The sequence below is a fragment of the Agelaius phoeniceus genome, chromosome 18 (assembly GCF_051311805.1).
Source record: "Agelaius phoeniceus isolate bAgePho1 chromosome 18, bAgePho1.hap1, whole genome shotgun sequence".
NCBI lineage: Eukaryota > Metazoa > Chordata > Aves > Passeriformes > Icteridae > Agelaius > Agelaius phoeniceus.
The window spans coordinates 13,016,559-13,031,733 of NC_135282.1; the positions used below are offsets into that span (position 1 = coordinate 13,016,559).

At 53.5% G+C, this 15,175-nt stretch overlaps 1 protein-coding gene across 7 annotated transcripts in view; it reads left to right on the forward strand.

The window, feature by feature from the left end:
* The window catches only part of OSBP2 (oxysterol binding protein 2), a 98,871-nt gene that overhangs the window by 15,624 nt on the left and 68,072 nt on the right, over positions 1 to 15,175 (forward strand). For 6 of the 7 annotated variants that reach the window (XM_077188035.1, XM_077188037.1, XM_077188036.1 and 3 more), the window contains one exon: positions 10,474 to 10,682. In XM_077188035.1, the coding sequence (XP_077044150.1) occupies positions 10,474 to 10,682 (209 nt within the window). Of the gene's footprint in view, positions 1 to 1,897; positions 1,939 to 10,473; positions 10,683 to 15,175 lie in introns of those variants that run through there. The other variant, XM_077188041.1, reaches the window with a different exon arrangement.

Sequence of the window (15,175 nt, forward strand, 5' to 3'; positions counted from 1 at the left end):
GGCTGATCTTTATGCTGATCATTTAACACAATTCCCAAGGGCTGAAGCACCAGTACAAACTTGAAAGCAGAGGCTGTAATGAGAAAAATGACTGCTTGAGGCTCTTATCTGCTGCAGTGCATTTGTTTCTTGTCTAGTAAAGAGCATTTGTCAAATGAACTTGTGCATGGTCACTCCTTTTTTGTTCTTGCTTAAAAATGAACCACCAAGCTCGTGAGTCAGGCCTGGCCCAGGTCTTGGATTATCCTGCTAGCTGTGGAGGTGATGAGACCTTCCATGACTGATGTGATATTGCTGATGTGATAAACTCAGCAGCACCTGAAAGTCCTGATGGGATTTTCTGTCTCTGGATCTTTGGCATTTTAGTTTGAAAACTAAAGAAAACAAGAAACTGCGGTGACTGGGGGGCTTCCTCTGGCGTTTTTGGAAGCTACATGTGCAGAGCCTGGCTCCCTACAGCCATTCCCAGCTCCATGCCCAGGGCCTGGCTCCCACAGCCATTCCCAGCTCCCCACAGCCATTCCCAGCTCCATGCTTGGATCCTGGCTCCTGCACCATTCCCAGCTCCAGGCCCAGAGCCTGGCTCCATGCAGCCATTCCCAGCTCCCCACAGCCATTCTCAGCTCCATGCTTGGATCCTGGCTGCTGCACCATTCCCAGCTCCATGCCCAGAGCCTGGTTCTCCACGGCCATTCCCAGCCCCATGCTTGGATCCTGGCTCCTGCACCATTCCCAGCTCCATGCTTGGATCCTGGCTCTAGGAGCCATTCCCAGCCCCGTGCTTGGATCCTGGCTCTAGGAGCCATTCCCAGCTCCCTGCCCAGAGCCTGGCTCCATGCAGCCATTCCCAGCTCCATGCCCAGGGCCTGGCTCCCACAGCCATTCCCAGCTCCATGCTTGGATCCTGGCTCCTGCACCATTCCCAGCTCCATGCCCAGAGCCTGGCTCCCTACAGCCATTCTCAGCTCCCCACAGCCATTCCCAGCCCCATGCTTGGATCCTGGCTCCTGCACCATTCCCAGCTCCATGCCCAGAGCCTGGTTCTCCACAGCCATTCCCAGCTCCATGCTTGGATCCTGGCTCCATGCAGCCATTCCCAGCCCCATGCTTGGATCCTGGCTCTAGGAGCCATTCCCAGCCCCATGCTTGGATCCTGGCTCTAGGAGCCATTCCCAGCCCCATGCTTGGATCCTGGCTCTGCTCCATTCCCAGCTCCCTGCCCAGAGCCTGGCTCTGCAGCCGTGCTCAGGGGCTTTGCTGAAGCTGCTGAGCTGGTGGTTTGGTTTCTGGGCTGTGAGGGACACCAGTGTCCCTGTGCTGGGTCAGCTGCAGGCCAGCTGCCACCAAGGACACGCTGTTAGAGCCTTTCCTTCTGGTCATGTCCTGAGATACTTTTCCCACGCCGAGTTCCTTTCATTCTCTTCTGCAGGAAGGGAAGGAGTGAGAGCTCTTTTTGGGGAGCTGCAGCAGCATTGGGTGGGAGCAGGGCTGGGGTCTCACCAGCTCAGGGAGCTGCCTGTGCCCTGCAGAGCTGGGGGATGGTGGAGCAGGTGAAGCCCCAAACCAGTGTCTCCAGGAGCTTCCTGGGTGCCCGTGTTTGCAGGGCTGATATCCTTATCAGCCAGGGCCACACCAGCCTCTCCAGAGGTGCAGAGGAGATAGCACAGTGTGCTGGGAGGAGTGGCAGTGCTTCCTAGTAGTTCTTTTTAACATTAGTTTTATCTTTTTTGTTTATTTGTGGGTTTTTTGGGGGTTTGTTTTGTTTTGTTTTGTTTTCATAAGAGCTCCAACGCAAACTCTCTTTGCCAACCATATCTACTGACCTGCACTATGGCTTAGTTTATCTCCTGGCTACTGCTGAGATGAACTGAGATATCCTGGCAGAAAACTTGCAGCATGCACTGAGGCAGAAATGTGGAATAAAAGGCAATCCCAGAGGTGTGCAGCAGGATGGGCTGACTTTAGAGTATCTTTGTGTTTGGGGTGGGAGTCCTGTCAGTGGGATCGCTGCAGAAACAGCATTGAGGAACAAGGGGAAGGGAACTGTGCCTTTTGCTGTGATTCTGGTTTTGCCAGGGAAAGCATTTTGAGGTCTGAGTGCATTTTTGCAGGTTTTACACAGGTTTTGAGGAAATGAGCCCCTGTGCTTGGCACCCAGCTCGGATATGTTGTATATTGGGAGGAGCTTGCTCTGGGCTCCTCAGCCAGCAGTCAACCTCAATTTTATTTAGGAAAAGAGGTGAGGGGTAGCCTGGGTGTTGTTTGCAGAGCCCTTTCAGCTTGGCTGTGGTGGTTTTCCTGCCCTGAGCACGTTCTTACACCCGTGCACTTCCCCAGCAGGGAGGGTTCTCATGGAACTCTCTCACATCGGAGAGGTTTCCGAGTAGGAAGTGCTGGCGTTGACAAAGTGTCCCATCCTCGTGGGATGGAACCTTCCTAGCAGGCAGTGCCAGGTCCTGCACTGTGGCTCTGAGGGAATTTGTCTGACAAATTGCCTGTCCTGAGCTCCTCTGGAGTTTTTTTCCCTCTCTGAAGCACAGGAAGACAAGGGTTGTTTGTGAATGATCTGGAGCAGAAGGATCTTCCAGGCTCCTCCTTGTCCCTTTGCTGGGGTGGGTATTGCAGCCAAATAAAGGTGGAGAAAGGAGTGAGAATTCCAGATTGCTGTGCTTATTGCTTGCTTACAGAAGAGCTGTATGGCCACATCTAAATCCTTGCCTGGGTGGTGTTGCTGAAGCTCTTTGGTGTTGGGCTCTTTGGTCCCAGTGTGGGCAGGGATTTGTCCTGGAAACCAGTTTGGGAAGCTGCAGGATAGGTTGTGGGGGATATTCCTGTGATCTGTGGAGGTGGTGAGTGCCTGAGCTGCAGACATCCCTCTGGCTGGTGAGAGTTGCAGGGTTGCAGCCAGGGTTGCAGCCAGGATTGCAGCCAGGGTTGCAGCCAGGGTTGCAGCCAGGGTTGCAGCCAGGATTGCAGCCAAGATTGCAGCCAGGATTGCAGGCTTTCCCTCAGCCCTGATCATTCTCAATCCATGCCCATCCTGACTGCAGCCACTTGCAGATTAGTTGGCCTTTAAATAGACCTAAAATCGTGTGTTTTTACAGCAATCTCAGCCCAACACTTGCCATGTGCTTGTTTGGGGTTGGTTTGTGCTTCCTTGGTTTTGGGGAAGGCAAAAAGAGGAAGCAAAGGGAATATCTGAGTGTTTGTCACATGGAACTTGTGGTTTGTGAGAGCCCTGCTGAACCAGCTGTGGTGTGCTCAACTCACTGGGAAAATACCTCTGGAGCCACAGGCCTGCATCCCCTTGGGTATTTGAGTTCTGGGATTGGGTTGACATAAAGTCCCTTTTTCCTTGAACCCAGAGAGAGTAATAACCCCAAGAGGTTTGGTTTCAATGCTCCATGCCCTGACTTCAGGCATATGAGCTCAAATTCAAGTGCTTTTTGGGATTTCTCATGCCTAAAAGGGAAGCAGAGATTTCACTGGCTTTATACCCCCAAAAAACTGAACTAATGGGAAATCTCAGTTTATTGGGAAATGTGCCTTGGAGCACTTGTGCAGGGGTGCTCGTTGTGTCTGATATTTCAAGGCTGGAGTGTGGGGTGGGGGTGACAGGGAATTCAAACACCAGATGTGAGCATGGATGCTCTGGAAGTGGCAGCTGAGCCATGAGGGAGCTGTTGTTGACGCTGGGAGGGGGTGGTGGCACAAGAGCCTTTTGTTGGCAGTGAGCAATGGGCAGTGCAGCTCCTGTCCCTGTGCCCTGGGGGAATGCTGTGAGGAATGGGAGAGCTCAGCCTAACCCAGGTGGCCGTGGAAGGCTCTGAATTCTGCATGGAAATCCTTGTGCTGCATCCTGTGGGAAGAGGGAGCTGTGCTGCTCAGGCATAGCAGGGACTCAGGGCTGTGGCATCCCTTGTGCTGCCCCCCACTCTTGGGAAGGAAATAAAATACTGTCCCAGCTACTGAATTGTCCCATTCTGCCTGGTTTGTTCCCTGTCCTTGATTTCTCTCCTTCCCTCTGCCTGCAGCAGTCCTTGCACCTGACTCCAAAGGGCATTTCCCACTTGGCCATGGGTATAAATATTCCTCTATGGCTGCAGAGCCCTTAATGTTACAATATTTTTTCCAGTATGATGAAGAAATGAATTTTACAAACTGGTTTCTACTTAATCCATAAAATAAACAGTAGAAAAGGCAGGTCTTAATCTCTGAGTCTGGAGAGGGCAGTGGTGTAAGAAGCAGTGGGGGTGTCACATTAAGATTGGGGTGGATGGAACTTTAAATATCATCTTGTTCCACCCCCTGTGCTGGGCAGGGACACCTTCCACTGTCCCAGGCTGCTCCCAGCCCCATCCAGCCTTGGGCACTGCCAGGGATCCAGGGGCAGCCCCAGCTGCTCTGGGCACCCGTGCCAGGGCTGCCCACCCTCACAGGAGAGAACTTCTCCCCAATATCCCATCTAATCCTGCCCCTATCCATGGGAAGTCATTCCCTTTGTCTGTCTGAGCCCTTGTCTGAAGCCCCTCTCTGTCTGTTCTGTGAAGCTGTTGGGTTTGTGCTGTAGTTTGTGCTGTTTGTTGCTCCTGGCTGTCTTGGATTGGGTTTTGGGTGTGATCTGCAGCAGTTCAGGAGCCTGGATTTGTGATTCTGTTGAGATCTGGCAGCCAAAAGTGTTTCTGAGCTCCAAATGCAGCGTGGTGGTGGAGCTCACTGGGAAAGTCCCTTGATGTGTCCATGTGCCAGCTCCAGGGATGAACCTGGGATTGGTGTCCAGCTCCATCCCACGTGGGTAGTGACAAATGTTGCTGTGGTGTCTCTGTACCTCTCAACCAGAGACTCAAAACCCACCCCAAAACCAAACAATTTCACTCTCTTCCCTGAGACTTTGTGCCTTTTCCTTTTCAAACTCTGCAGATGTTTCTTATTTTCTCATTGAGTGCTGCCTGAGGGAAGGGGAGCTGGGAGCATCCCTGCTGCTGGGAGCATCCCTGCTGGCTCTGCCCCTGTGCTGTCCCACCCAGCTGAAGGGTGGGACCTGCAAGAACATGTCTGGTTGTGCAGGGCAGGCTGTTGATGGACCTACACTCCCCCCTCAAACTTGGACAGCAAAACTTCCTTGGAAAACAAATAATTATGTAAGGCAAGGAAAACCCGCCAAGACTGTGCAGAAACAGCAGGAGATTTTTCTGTAAATGCTGTTTAAATTAGGAAATACTTACTGGGTGAGCACTGTCCAGGGAGCTCAGTGGTGCCCTGCACATGGGCTGGTGTGGCTGCTGGTGCCTCCTGCTTGTTCCAGAGCTCCCAGCAGGTCCCTGTTGGAGCACTTGGTGCTGCTTTCCCAAGAGAGGGCTGGGTCAGAGGCTGCTCCTGAGCTGTTCTGGCTCCTCCTGAGCTGTTCTGGCTCCTCCTGAGCTGTGCTGGCTCCTGGGTAACACTGGGGTGAAGTCCTGGAGTGTGTGGTCCGGGGGTTCAGATGCAGCCTCTGAACCCCTCAGTGCCCAGAGTTCACTGGTTGTGGTGTAAGGGCAGGGAATGAAAGCCCAGGGAGAAGGAGACACTGGGATAAGGAAGACAAAACCTCCTTTAGGAGTCTCTCCTGCTCACCTTGTGCTTCTCTGAGCCTGTCCTGGGGAGAGGGCTGAGTGTGAGCCTGACCTACATTTACAGCAGGAAACAGTGATAAGATGGGAATTCAGTGTTTGGGATCCTATGGACAGGCTGGGGGAGCTGGGGGTGCTCACCTGGAGAGGAGAAGGCTCCAGGGACACCTCAGAGCCCCTTGCAGGGCCTAAAGGGGCTCCAGGAGAGCTGGAGAGGGACTGGGGACAAGGGATGGAGGGACAGGACCCAGGGAATGGCTCCCACTGCCAGAGGGCAGGGATGGATGGGATATTGGGAATTGGGAATTGTTCCCTGGCAGGGTGGGCAGGCCCTGGCACAGGTGCCCAGAGCAGCTGGGGCTGCCCCTGGATCCCTGGCAGTGCCCAAGGCCAGGCTGGACATTGGGGCTGGGAGCAGCCTGGGACAGTGGGAGGTGTCCCTGCCATGGCAGGGGTGGCACTGGATGAGCTTCAGGGTCCCTTCCAACCCAAACCATTCCAGGATTCTGTGATGTAGAATCAGGTGTTCTGATTTCTGAGGCTTACAGCAAAGCAATGGTTTTGAGATGATCAGGAAAATCTGCAGGACGAGAGTATGAACATATTTCAGGATATAACTTCAAGTGTATTTGGATTTCCCTGTGGAGGTGCCTTAGAACATGGGTGATACTGGAGACTGGCCTTGCCAGCTTTGAAGGGGACCCTCAGCTCAGTGTTTGTGTAGCTCCCTGCTGGGTTTCAGGTGGATAATCCAGTTTGGAGACCTGTCCCTCACTACCCTGAGTGTTTCTGGCCCCCTCATGATGCTGGATGCTTCCAGCCAGGACAGAATGTCACAATGTCACCTGTCCCTCCAGGTGTCACTCCTGCCCTGCTTGGCTGAACTGGGGCAGCTGTTGGGCTTCCAGGGTTGCAGGAATGCTCTGGTCCCAGGGCTGGGCTGCTGGGAGCTCCCTGAGGATGCTCAGACTGGAATTCTGCTGTGCCTCGGACATGGGGATGGTCTCATTTCCCTGCTGGGTTCCTCTGCCTGATGCTGTTGGAGCTGTCAGACAAGAAGTTGAGTTTTAGGAGGGACAAGGCTACCCAGAATGGTGCAGAGACTTATTGGTAGAAAGAAAATTCTTAAGAGAAATTCCACGGGCATCCCTTGTACTTGTTAAGTGCTGGGAGCAGAGTGTGAGCTTGTCTTGTTCATTCCTTGCTGTGTCCTGTTAGCTTCCAGCAGAGCCACACAGTTTTAATTACAGATCCTGTGTAACCAGCATCTTCCCAGATCCAGAGCTCAACCTTTGGCTGTTGGGGTATCACCAAAACCACAGCTGTGGAGCTGACAGGCAAAAACCATTTCATTATCTCCTTTTTCACCACCTTCTCTTTGCTCTGTAGATAAACCTGTCCTGTGAGCCCTTGCAGGGGAGATTTGTTGTTCAAATCCAGGGAGATTTGGTACAGTTGTTAAAAATTGGGAGCATCTTTCTCTTGCACAGCCCTGGCATGCTGAGCAGCCTCCTGGAGCTCAAGTGTCCCTTCAGAAGTAGAAAGCAGGTCTTTAAATTATAATTTGCTGCTCTTTTATGGCACTGCAGTGTGTAGCTGCTCTGTCAGGCTGTAGAATCCAAGTCACTGAAAATCAGACTCCAGGAGTTTTAGACTGAAGCCCTTTTAAGGAACTGATGCTGCAAATTGTCTTGTCAAACTCTCTGTGTTTAGATTTGTGGTGTTAAGGAGCTGAAGCAGCTTCTTCAGTCAAAAAAAGGGAGAAATGCTATAAATAATATTTAAAAAAGAAAATCTTTCAAGATTTTTGCAAAACCTGTCATTGTGAGTGGCTGTGATACAAGAGCTGTGCTGGGCTGGTGAGTGGGGTGGGTGATGGAGATGCCAGAATTTTCACCAGTCTGAAATTCCTATTATTCTGTTGAAATAAAAAAGGAAAATATATATTCAGAGCAGCAGCATGTGCTGGCTTGGACAAAATCCACGTGGGAATTGGGGCCTGTGCATCCAGAGGAGGTTGGACAGCTGAGATGGGGTCTTGCTGGCATCGTGGTAAAAGATATCACTGGTTTTAGAGTAAGGAATCTCCTCTCTGATGATCTTAGCACATCCACAACAGCACTGGTGTTGCCACAAGCCTGATTTTGGGGTAAGCCATGACATCTGTCCGTGGTTCCTGCCCTGCTCTCTCTGGAGCTGGGTGCCTGGGCTGGGCAGGGTTTCCTTGGGCTGATCCACTCAAGGCTTCCATGGAGCGTGTCCTGGTGCTTTGGGATCCTGCTGCTGGCAGAAGTGACATATTGATGTTGATATGATGATGTTTGCCATCCCCTGGCTGGGTGGGTGGCTGCTTTAGTCCTCCCTGTGGTATTCTGGGATATTTTTTCTCTCTGCTGTGTCCTGGCCAGGACTCTCCAAGGCTGTCATTCCCCCCAGCCTCCCATGCACAGCTCTAATTCTGGCGCTCCGAGGGCGAATCCCGGCGCTTTTTGCTCCCTCGCAGAGCTAAAAAATCCCAGAGGTTCGGCTGCCTCCACCTCTGGGTGCTCCGTGCCCAGGTTTAACCCCCAGCCAGGTGCTCTGCAAACGCAGCGCTCCCGGTGCTGGGGAAGGGCAGAGCCGGGATCTGCGGGGTCGGGTTACACCAGAGCCCGGTGCCAGCCGTGAATGAGCGGATCCAGCAGACCACGAGGGCTCTGAAGGGCACCTCTGCTCCTTTCCCCGGCTCTGGACACAGGAGGTTGGCTCCAGGCTGGGTCAGGTGCCTGCCTCGTGTGTGGGTGCTGATTGATAGGAATTGATTTCCCATGCAGATTGGCACGGGAGGGGAGCTGGGACAGCAACGTCGCCGTTTCCTTGGGTGGGAGAGCGAGGCTCTGAATGTCTGCAGCTGATTTAGTGCAGTCACCTTGGGGACCTTTGCTTTGTGGAGGAGAGAAGATGATTTTAGCAGCTCTCTGAAGGTGGGAAGGAATCCCTCCAGGGAACACAGTTACGTGCTGCAGCGTGAAGGGATGACTTAGGAATGAAATTGGGGCTTGATTCCTTTGGGGCCAACTTACCCCCCACAAAAAGTGTAACCACACTGTGCACTGGCTCTGAACTTGCCCTGTGGTGCTGAGAGACACGAACTGTAAGTCTTAAGGAGGCACCAGGAGGATTTCATGTCCTCATGTCAGGCTTGCATATGCCCCTGGCATAAATCTGTCCCACAAAGCAGTGTCAGGGCTGAGAAGGTGAGAGGTGTCCTTGAGATGTTTGGGGGTTTGGGGATTTTGAGTTCCTGGTCAGGCAGAGTGGCCTCCTCTGTGTAACAAGCAGCCTCAGGAATCAGGTTGGCAGTGGGTATCCCTGGGCTGCTGCCCATTCTTCCCTGGCAGGGCCCATATCTCTGTCCTGTAGTGAACTTGATCACCAGCACTTTCTGAGAGCAGCTCTAGGCTGTGGCTCTAAAGCCTCCCTGCTCTGATGTTCTTGTGAAATTACAGAGTTACTGAGGTGGGAAAAACCCTCTGAGATCATTGAGGTCAACCATTAACCTGCCACTGGCAAGGCCACCATGTCCCCAGGTGCCACATCCACCTGACTGTTCAATCCCTTCAGGATGGGGACTCCAACCCTGCCTGGGCAGCTGTGCCAGTGCCTGACCACCCTTTCCATGAAGGAATTATCCCAAAATCCACCCTGCCCCTGCCCTGGCCCAGCCTGAGGCCGTTCCCTCTGCTCATGGGAGCACAGCCCGACCCCCCCGGCTGTGCCCTCCTGGCAGGAGCTGTGCAGAGCCACAAGGGCCCCCCTGAGGCTCCTTTGCTCCAGGCTGAGCCCCTTCCCAGCTCCCTCAGCCTCTCCTGGGGCTCCAGCCCCTTCCCAGCTCTGTTCCCTGGCCTGGCCACGCTCCAGCCCCTCCAGGTCTCTCCTGTCAGGAGGGTCCCAGAGCTGCCCCAGCACTGGAGGTGCCCCAGCAGTGCCAGCTCAGGGCACGGGCACTGCCCTGCTCCTGCTGCCACCCCAGGGCTGGGACATATGAGGTCTGAGCACACTTGGACAAAAAACAATGATGGAAGGGAGAGGGTATAAAGAGCCACACAGTGCTGGATTCTGGAGGTGGGACAGCTGGGAGAAGGGAGAAAAGCAGCAGTGGAAATGAGATGAGAAAGCCAGTGTTGTGTAGTTGGAACTTTGCTTTTAGAGCGGCCAGAAGCAGTGGACATGGTGGGATGTGAATGTGTAAGGAACGATGGGGTGTTGCTCCTCCAAGGGAACAAGTTCCATCTAAACACCTCAGCCTGTCCTTGTTTCTCTGTCTGAGGGCCTTTTCTATCAGATGCTATGCAGATCCCCTGATGCAGGGAAGAATGATGCATGAAGCTCCATGGTATCAGAAGGCTAATTAATTACTTCATTATACTATATTTATACTACAAGTATATTACACTAACAAGAACTATCACTAACTAACTAACTAGAATACCTATGGCTCTCTGCCAGAGAATCCCAACACACACATGTGGATCCAATTGATCAATGAATCCAAAACACCATCACCAGAATCCAATCAAGCAATCACCTCAGGTAAACAATCTCCTGAACACATTCCACATGGGCACAAACACAGGAGCAGCAAATGAGATTTTGTTTTGATCATTCTTTTCTCTGCTTCTCTCAGGAGAATCCTGAGAAAGCTAAATCTCTGTGCAGAGGGCATGTGCATACCATACATTTTCCAGCTTTAGTGGATTGCATGTGAGTGCTGCCAGCTCGGGATGTCTCCACAGGTCTGTGCTGTGCAGGAGGGTGCCTTGGAGGTGCTTTGGGGTCAGGTACAGCAGCACTGACCCTTCCTTGTCCCTCTGTTCCCGTGCAGGACACAGGCAGAGATGGCCCACACGTGCCGGGGCACCATCAACCTGTCCACAGCCCACATTGACACGGAGGACTCGTGCAACATCGTGCTGTCCAACGGGGGCAGGACCTACCACCTGAAGGCCAACTCAGAGGTGGAGAGGCAGCGCTGGGTCACGGCCCTGGAGCTGGCCAAGGCCAAGGCCATCCGCATGCGGAACAACCAGTCAGGTACGGGCATTTCACCGGTCAGGAATGGGGATTTAACCAGTCAGGTACGGGCATTTCACCAGTCAGGAATGGGCATTTCACCAGTCAGGAATGGGGATTTCACCAGTCAGGAATGGGAATTTCACCAGTCAGGAAAGGGCATTTCACCAGTCAGGAACGGGTATTTCACTGGTCAGGAACAGGGATTTCACCAGTCAGGAACGGGGATTTAACCAGTCCGGAATGGGGATTTAACCAGTCAGGAATGGGGATTTAACCAGTCCGGAATGGGGATTTCACCAGTCAGGAATGGGCATTTCGCCAGTCCGGAATGGGGATTTCACCAGTCAGGAATGGGGATTTAACCAGTCAGGAACGGGGATTTAACCAGTCAGGAATGGGCATTTCGCCAGTCAGGAGCGGGGGTTTAACCGGCCAGGTATGGGAGTTTAACTGGTCAGGTACGGGGGTTTCACCGGCCAGGGAGGGGCAGCCTGAGCCCTCCAGCTCTGTGGGATTAACAGGGGTAGGACAGTGGGAGGGGATGGAGACCAGAGATCTCTGAGGCCAGGTCAGGAACTTGGGGTTCATTGCAAAGGGCCAAGTGCAGGGCCCTGCTGGGAGCTGCCAGGCACAGCTGGAGCAGGACTGAGAGAAGTAAAGAGAGTGGGAAAGAGAGAGCAGGCAAGAGTTTGGTAAAGAGAAAATGAGAGCGAGGAAGAGTAAAGAAGGTAAGAGAGCAAGGTCCCGTTACAATATCATAAATTTTCTTCTGTGCTGAATATTCTAATTCTCACTAACCAATCTAGTACAAGATACAAATCCTACAGCATTTCCATACAGCCTATAAGAATCATTACATTACCATACTGTGTTACATTTTAAACTCTAAAATCTCCTCTTTGGGCCCTTCTGCCAAGCTGTAGGGTCTGCTCTGACCCTTGGGCCTGTCTGAGAGCAGAGGGTGTTGTTCCATCAAAAGGGGATCACCTTCAGCTGGCCATGCCATTGTTTTCCAGTTGTTCAGTAACTGAGGGATCTCAAAGCTTGCTTTCATTTCAATCTCACTTACAGTTTCCACATTCTCAAAATCTTTTGCCAGGCAATCATATTTATAAGGCTTTCCAGTTTCATTTTCCCTAGCACAGCTCTTGCAGCTCTACTCAGCTCACACAGCTCTTGTGGGCTGGTTAAATGGTGCAGAACCCACCCAGGGAGGGTTTCATGCACAGCTGGAAGTTGCTGATGGTCTCCCAGGGACACAAAGGGTTGGACACAACCCTGCTGCACCTCATCTCAGCTGCCTGGGCAGCTCTGAGCAGGTCTTTAGAGCTGTGGGAATGGCTGGGAACTGTGGAGAGCCAGTAACAATGAGCTAAGGATGCTGCTTCTGGAAGGCAGAGTGAGGTGTCTTTCTCCTGGAGACTTTGTGCTGGGAATGCTGGAAATGCTGTGCTCAGAGGGCTGAGCACCCCAGGGTGGTGTTGCACAGCTTGGGGAGGTTTGGTGGATGAGTGACACAGGTATTTAGTTGAGCTGTTTCTGTGTGCATCTCTGCTTCTGCCCCTTTGTTGTGGTGTTTATTGGAGCAGGTTTGGGACAGTTACACTTTGTAAAGCTGTCAGGGCCCTGTGCCTGGTGCACAGCTCCTCCCCAGGGTGACATTGTTCTGCTCTGTAATGGGTCAGTTAGGCTTGGCAAACAGAATGTTTTAGAAATATTTCAATGATTCTATTAGTCTGTATTTCAATGTCTGTAACTCTTCTGGGATTAACATTGGGTTTTCTTCTACAAGCAAGCACAGCTTCAGGCTGCAGTAAACAAACTTCAGAAATGGAAAAGAGAATGCTCCAGGGAGACCTTAAAGCACCTTCCAGTGCCTAAAGGAGCTCCAAGAGAGATGGAGAGGGACTTGGGACAGAAGGGACAGTGCCAGGACAAGGGGGGATGGCTTCCCACTGCCAGAGGGCAGGGATGGATGGGATATTGGGAATGAGGAATTGTTCCCTGGCAGGGTGGGCAGGCCCTGGCACAGGTGCCCAGAGCAGCTGGGGCTGCCCCTGGATCCCTGGCAGTGCCCAAGGCCAGGCTGGACCCTGGGGCTGGGAGCAGCCTGGGACAGTGGGAGGTGTCCCTGCCATGGCAGGGAGGTTGGAGTACATGATATTTAAAGTCCCAACCCAAACCATTCTGTGGTTTTAAGTGCTGTGAACTTTCTGTCCCTTAAAATTCCATGTCTGGAATATTCAAATACTGACAGGGAGCCCAGCTGATCCAGGAGAAGGGGGAAGCTTCTGGGCACACTTGTTTAGGGTGGGACACTGTGCTGGTCCTGGCTGCACTGAGGTGGCTCTGGGGGCTGTCGAGTCCTTCAGCTGGGTGGGTGTGTGGGAAAGGATCTCCTGGAGAGGTGGGGATGTGGGAAAGGAAAGGATCTCCTGGAGGGGTGGGAGTGGGAAAGGATCTCCTGGAGGGGTGGGAGTGGGAAAGGATCTCCTGGAGAGGTGGGAGTGTGGGAAAGGATCTCCTGGAGGGGTGGGAGTGGGAAAGGATCTCCTGGAGGGGTGGGAGTGGGAAAGGATCTCCTGGAGAGGTGGATGTGTGGGAAAGGATCTCCTGGAGGGGTGGGAGTGGGAAAGGATCTCCTGGAGGGGTGGGAGTGGGAAAGGATCTCCTGGAGAGGTGGGAGTGTGGGAAAGGATCTCCTGGGAGGGTGGGTGTGGGAAAGGATCTCCTGGAGAGGTGGGGGTGTGGGAAAGGATCTCCTGGAGGGGTGGGAGTGGGAAAGGATCTCCTGGAGGGGTGGATGTGTGGGAAAGGATCTCCTGGAGGGGTGGTGGGTGTTCTTTACCTTCCCTTTGGGACTGTGGGGCTGTGGCAGTGCTGGGTCAGGGTGGAGCAGTCCCAGGGCTGTCAGCCATGCTGCCTCCTGAGTCAGGCACAGCTATTTTGGTTTGTGTCTGCCTATAAAAATAGCAAATGCAGAGGCTGGCTGTGCTGGGGCTGAGGCCCTGCTGAGCTCTGGGCTGAGGGCAGTGCTGTGGATGGGGCTGTGCTGCCCCAGGCTCTGCTGACTCAGCTGTGATCCAGGCCACAGAGCTGATGGAACAGAAAATCCACAGGAGACTCCTGCTTTTCCAGACTTTCCTGATCTCATCAAGGGGATAAGACACTCTGTAAATGGGTGCTGAATTCTGAGCACATCAGTGAATTACTTTATGCTGTAATGTTCACCTGGCTGATGGTTTGTGCCAATTAGAGAGATTTTAATTATAGTAAAGAGTTACTGTGGGTTTGGCTTGAATCAAAATAAAATTCCTGATGTTGTGTCCCTGTGAGCACTGGGGTGGATGTTTACAAGTAAAGGGAGGAGGTTCTGGATTTGCTGTAGAAGTCCCCAGTCCTTCAAGTCTGCTCATGTGCAAAATTGTCTGAGTTGCCTCCTGAGGGATCCCCAAAACCTGGTGCTCCCCAAGGGCTGCTCTGCAGAGCCCAGCTGGGCTCCAGTGAGTGCAAAGGGTGGTGAGCAGCTGAAGGGATTTGTGCCCTCAAGGAGGAGCATCCATGGCTCTGGGAGGCCAGAAGGTGGGGAGAGGGTGGCAGAGGGGACAGGGAGAGGGTGGGCAGAGGAGCAGGTTTGTGTCTGGTGCTCTCTGGCTTCTGGGAAGGGACACAACAACATCCTTGTGGCCATCTGTGCTCGTGGGCACTGCCTGCTGCCCTGCCTGCTTCAGAGGCCATGGCCTCACCACCCTGCCAGGGAACAATTCCTCATTCCCAATATCCCATCCATCCCTGTCCTCTGGCAGTGGGAGCCATTCCCTGTGTCCTGTCCCTCCATCCCTTGTCCCCAGTCCCTCTCCAGCTCTCCTGGAGCCCCTTTAGGCCCTGCAAGGGGCTCTGAGGTGTCCCTGGAGCCTTCTCCTCTCCAGGTGAGCAGCCCCAGCTCTCCCAGCCTGGCTCCAGCCCTTGGAGCATCTCTGGTGCCTCCTCTGGGCTCTCTCCAGCAGCTCCAGGTCCCTGCTGTGCTGGGCCCAGGGCTGGGGCAGCTCTGCAGGTGGGGCAAAGGAGCAGAATCCCCCCTCCCCTGCTGCCCACGCTGGGGGCTCAGCCCAGGGCTCAGGGGGTGTCAGGGCTGGGGCAGGTGCAGCCCTCACCCAGCACCCCCCAAAGTCCTTGTCCCCAGGGCTGCTCTCCAGGAGTTCCCCTCCCAGTCTGTGCTCACAGCTGGGATTGCCCTGAGCCGGATGCAGGACCTGGCACCTGGACTTGCTGAATCTTGTGAGGTTCTCCTGAGCCCTCTCCAGCTTCCCACCCCTCTGGATGTCCCCATCCTTCTGTTGTGTCAGCTGCACTGCTCAGCCTTGAATCACCCCCAGACCTGCTGGAGCCTGGGCTGGGATTCCATTCACTGTTTCTGCAGGAGTCAGTGATCCCTCAGTGCTGCCAGGCCAGGGTCTTTGAGCTTTGATGGGAAATTTGATGGGTAGGAGGACTGGTAAATTGCTGCCCAC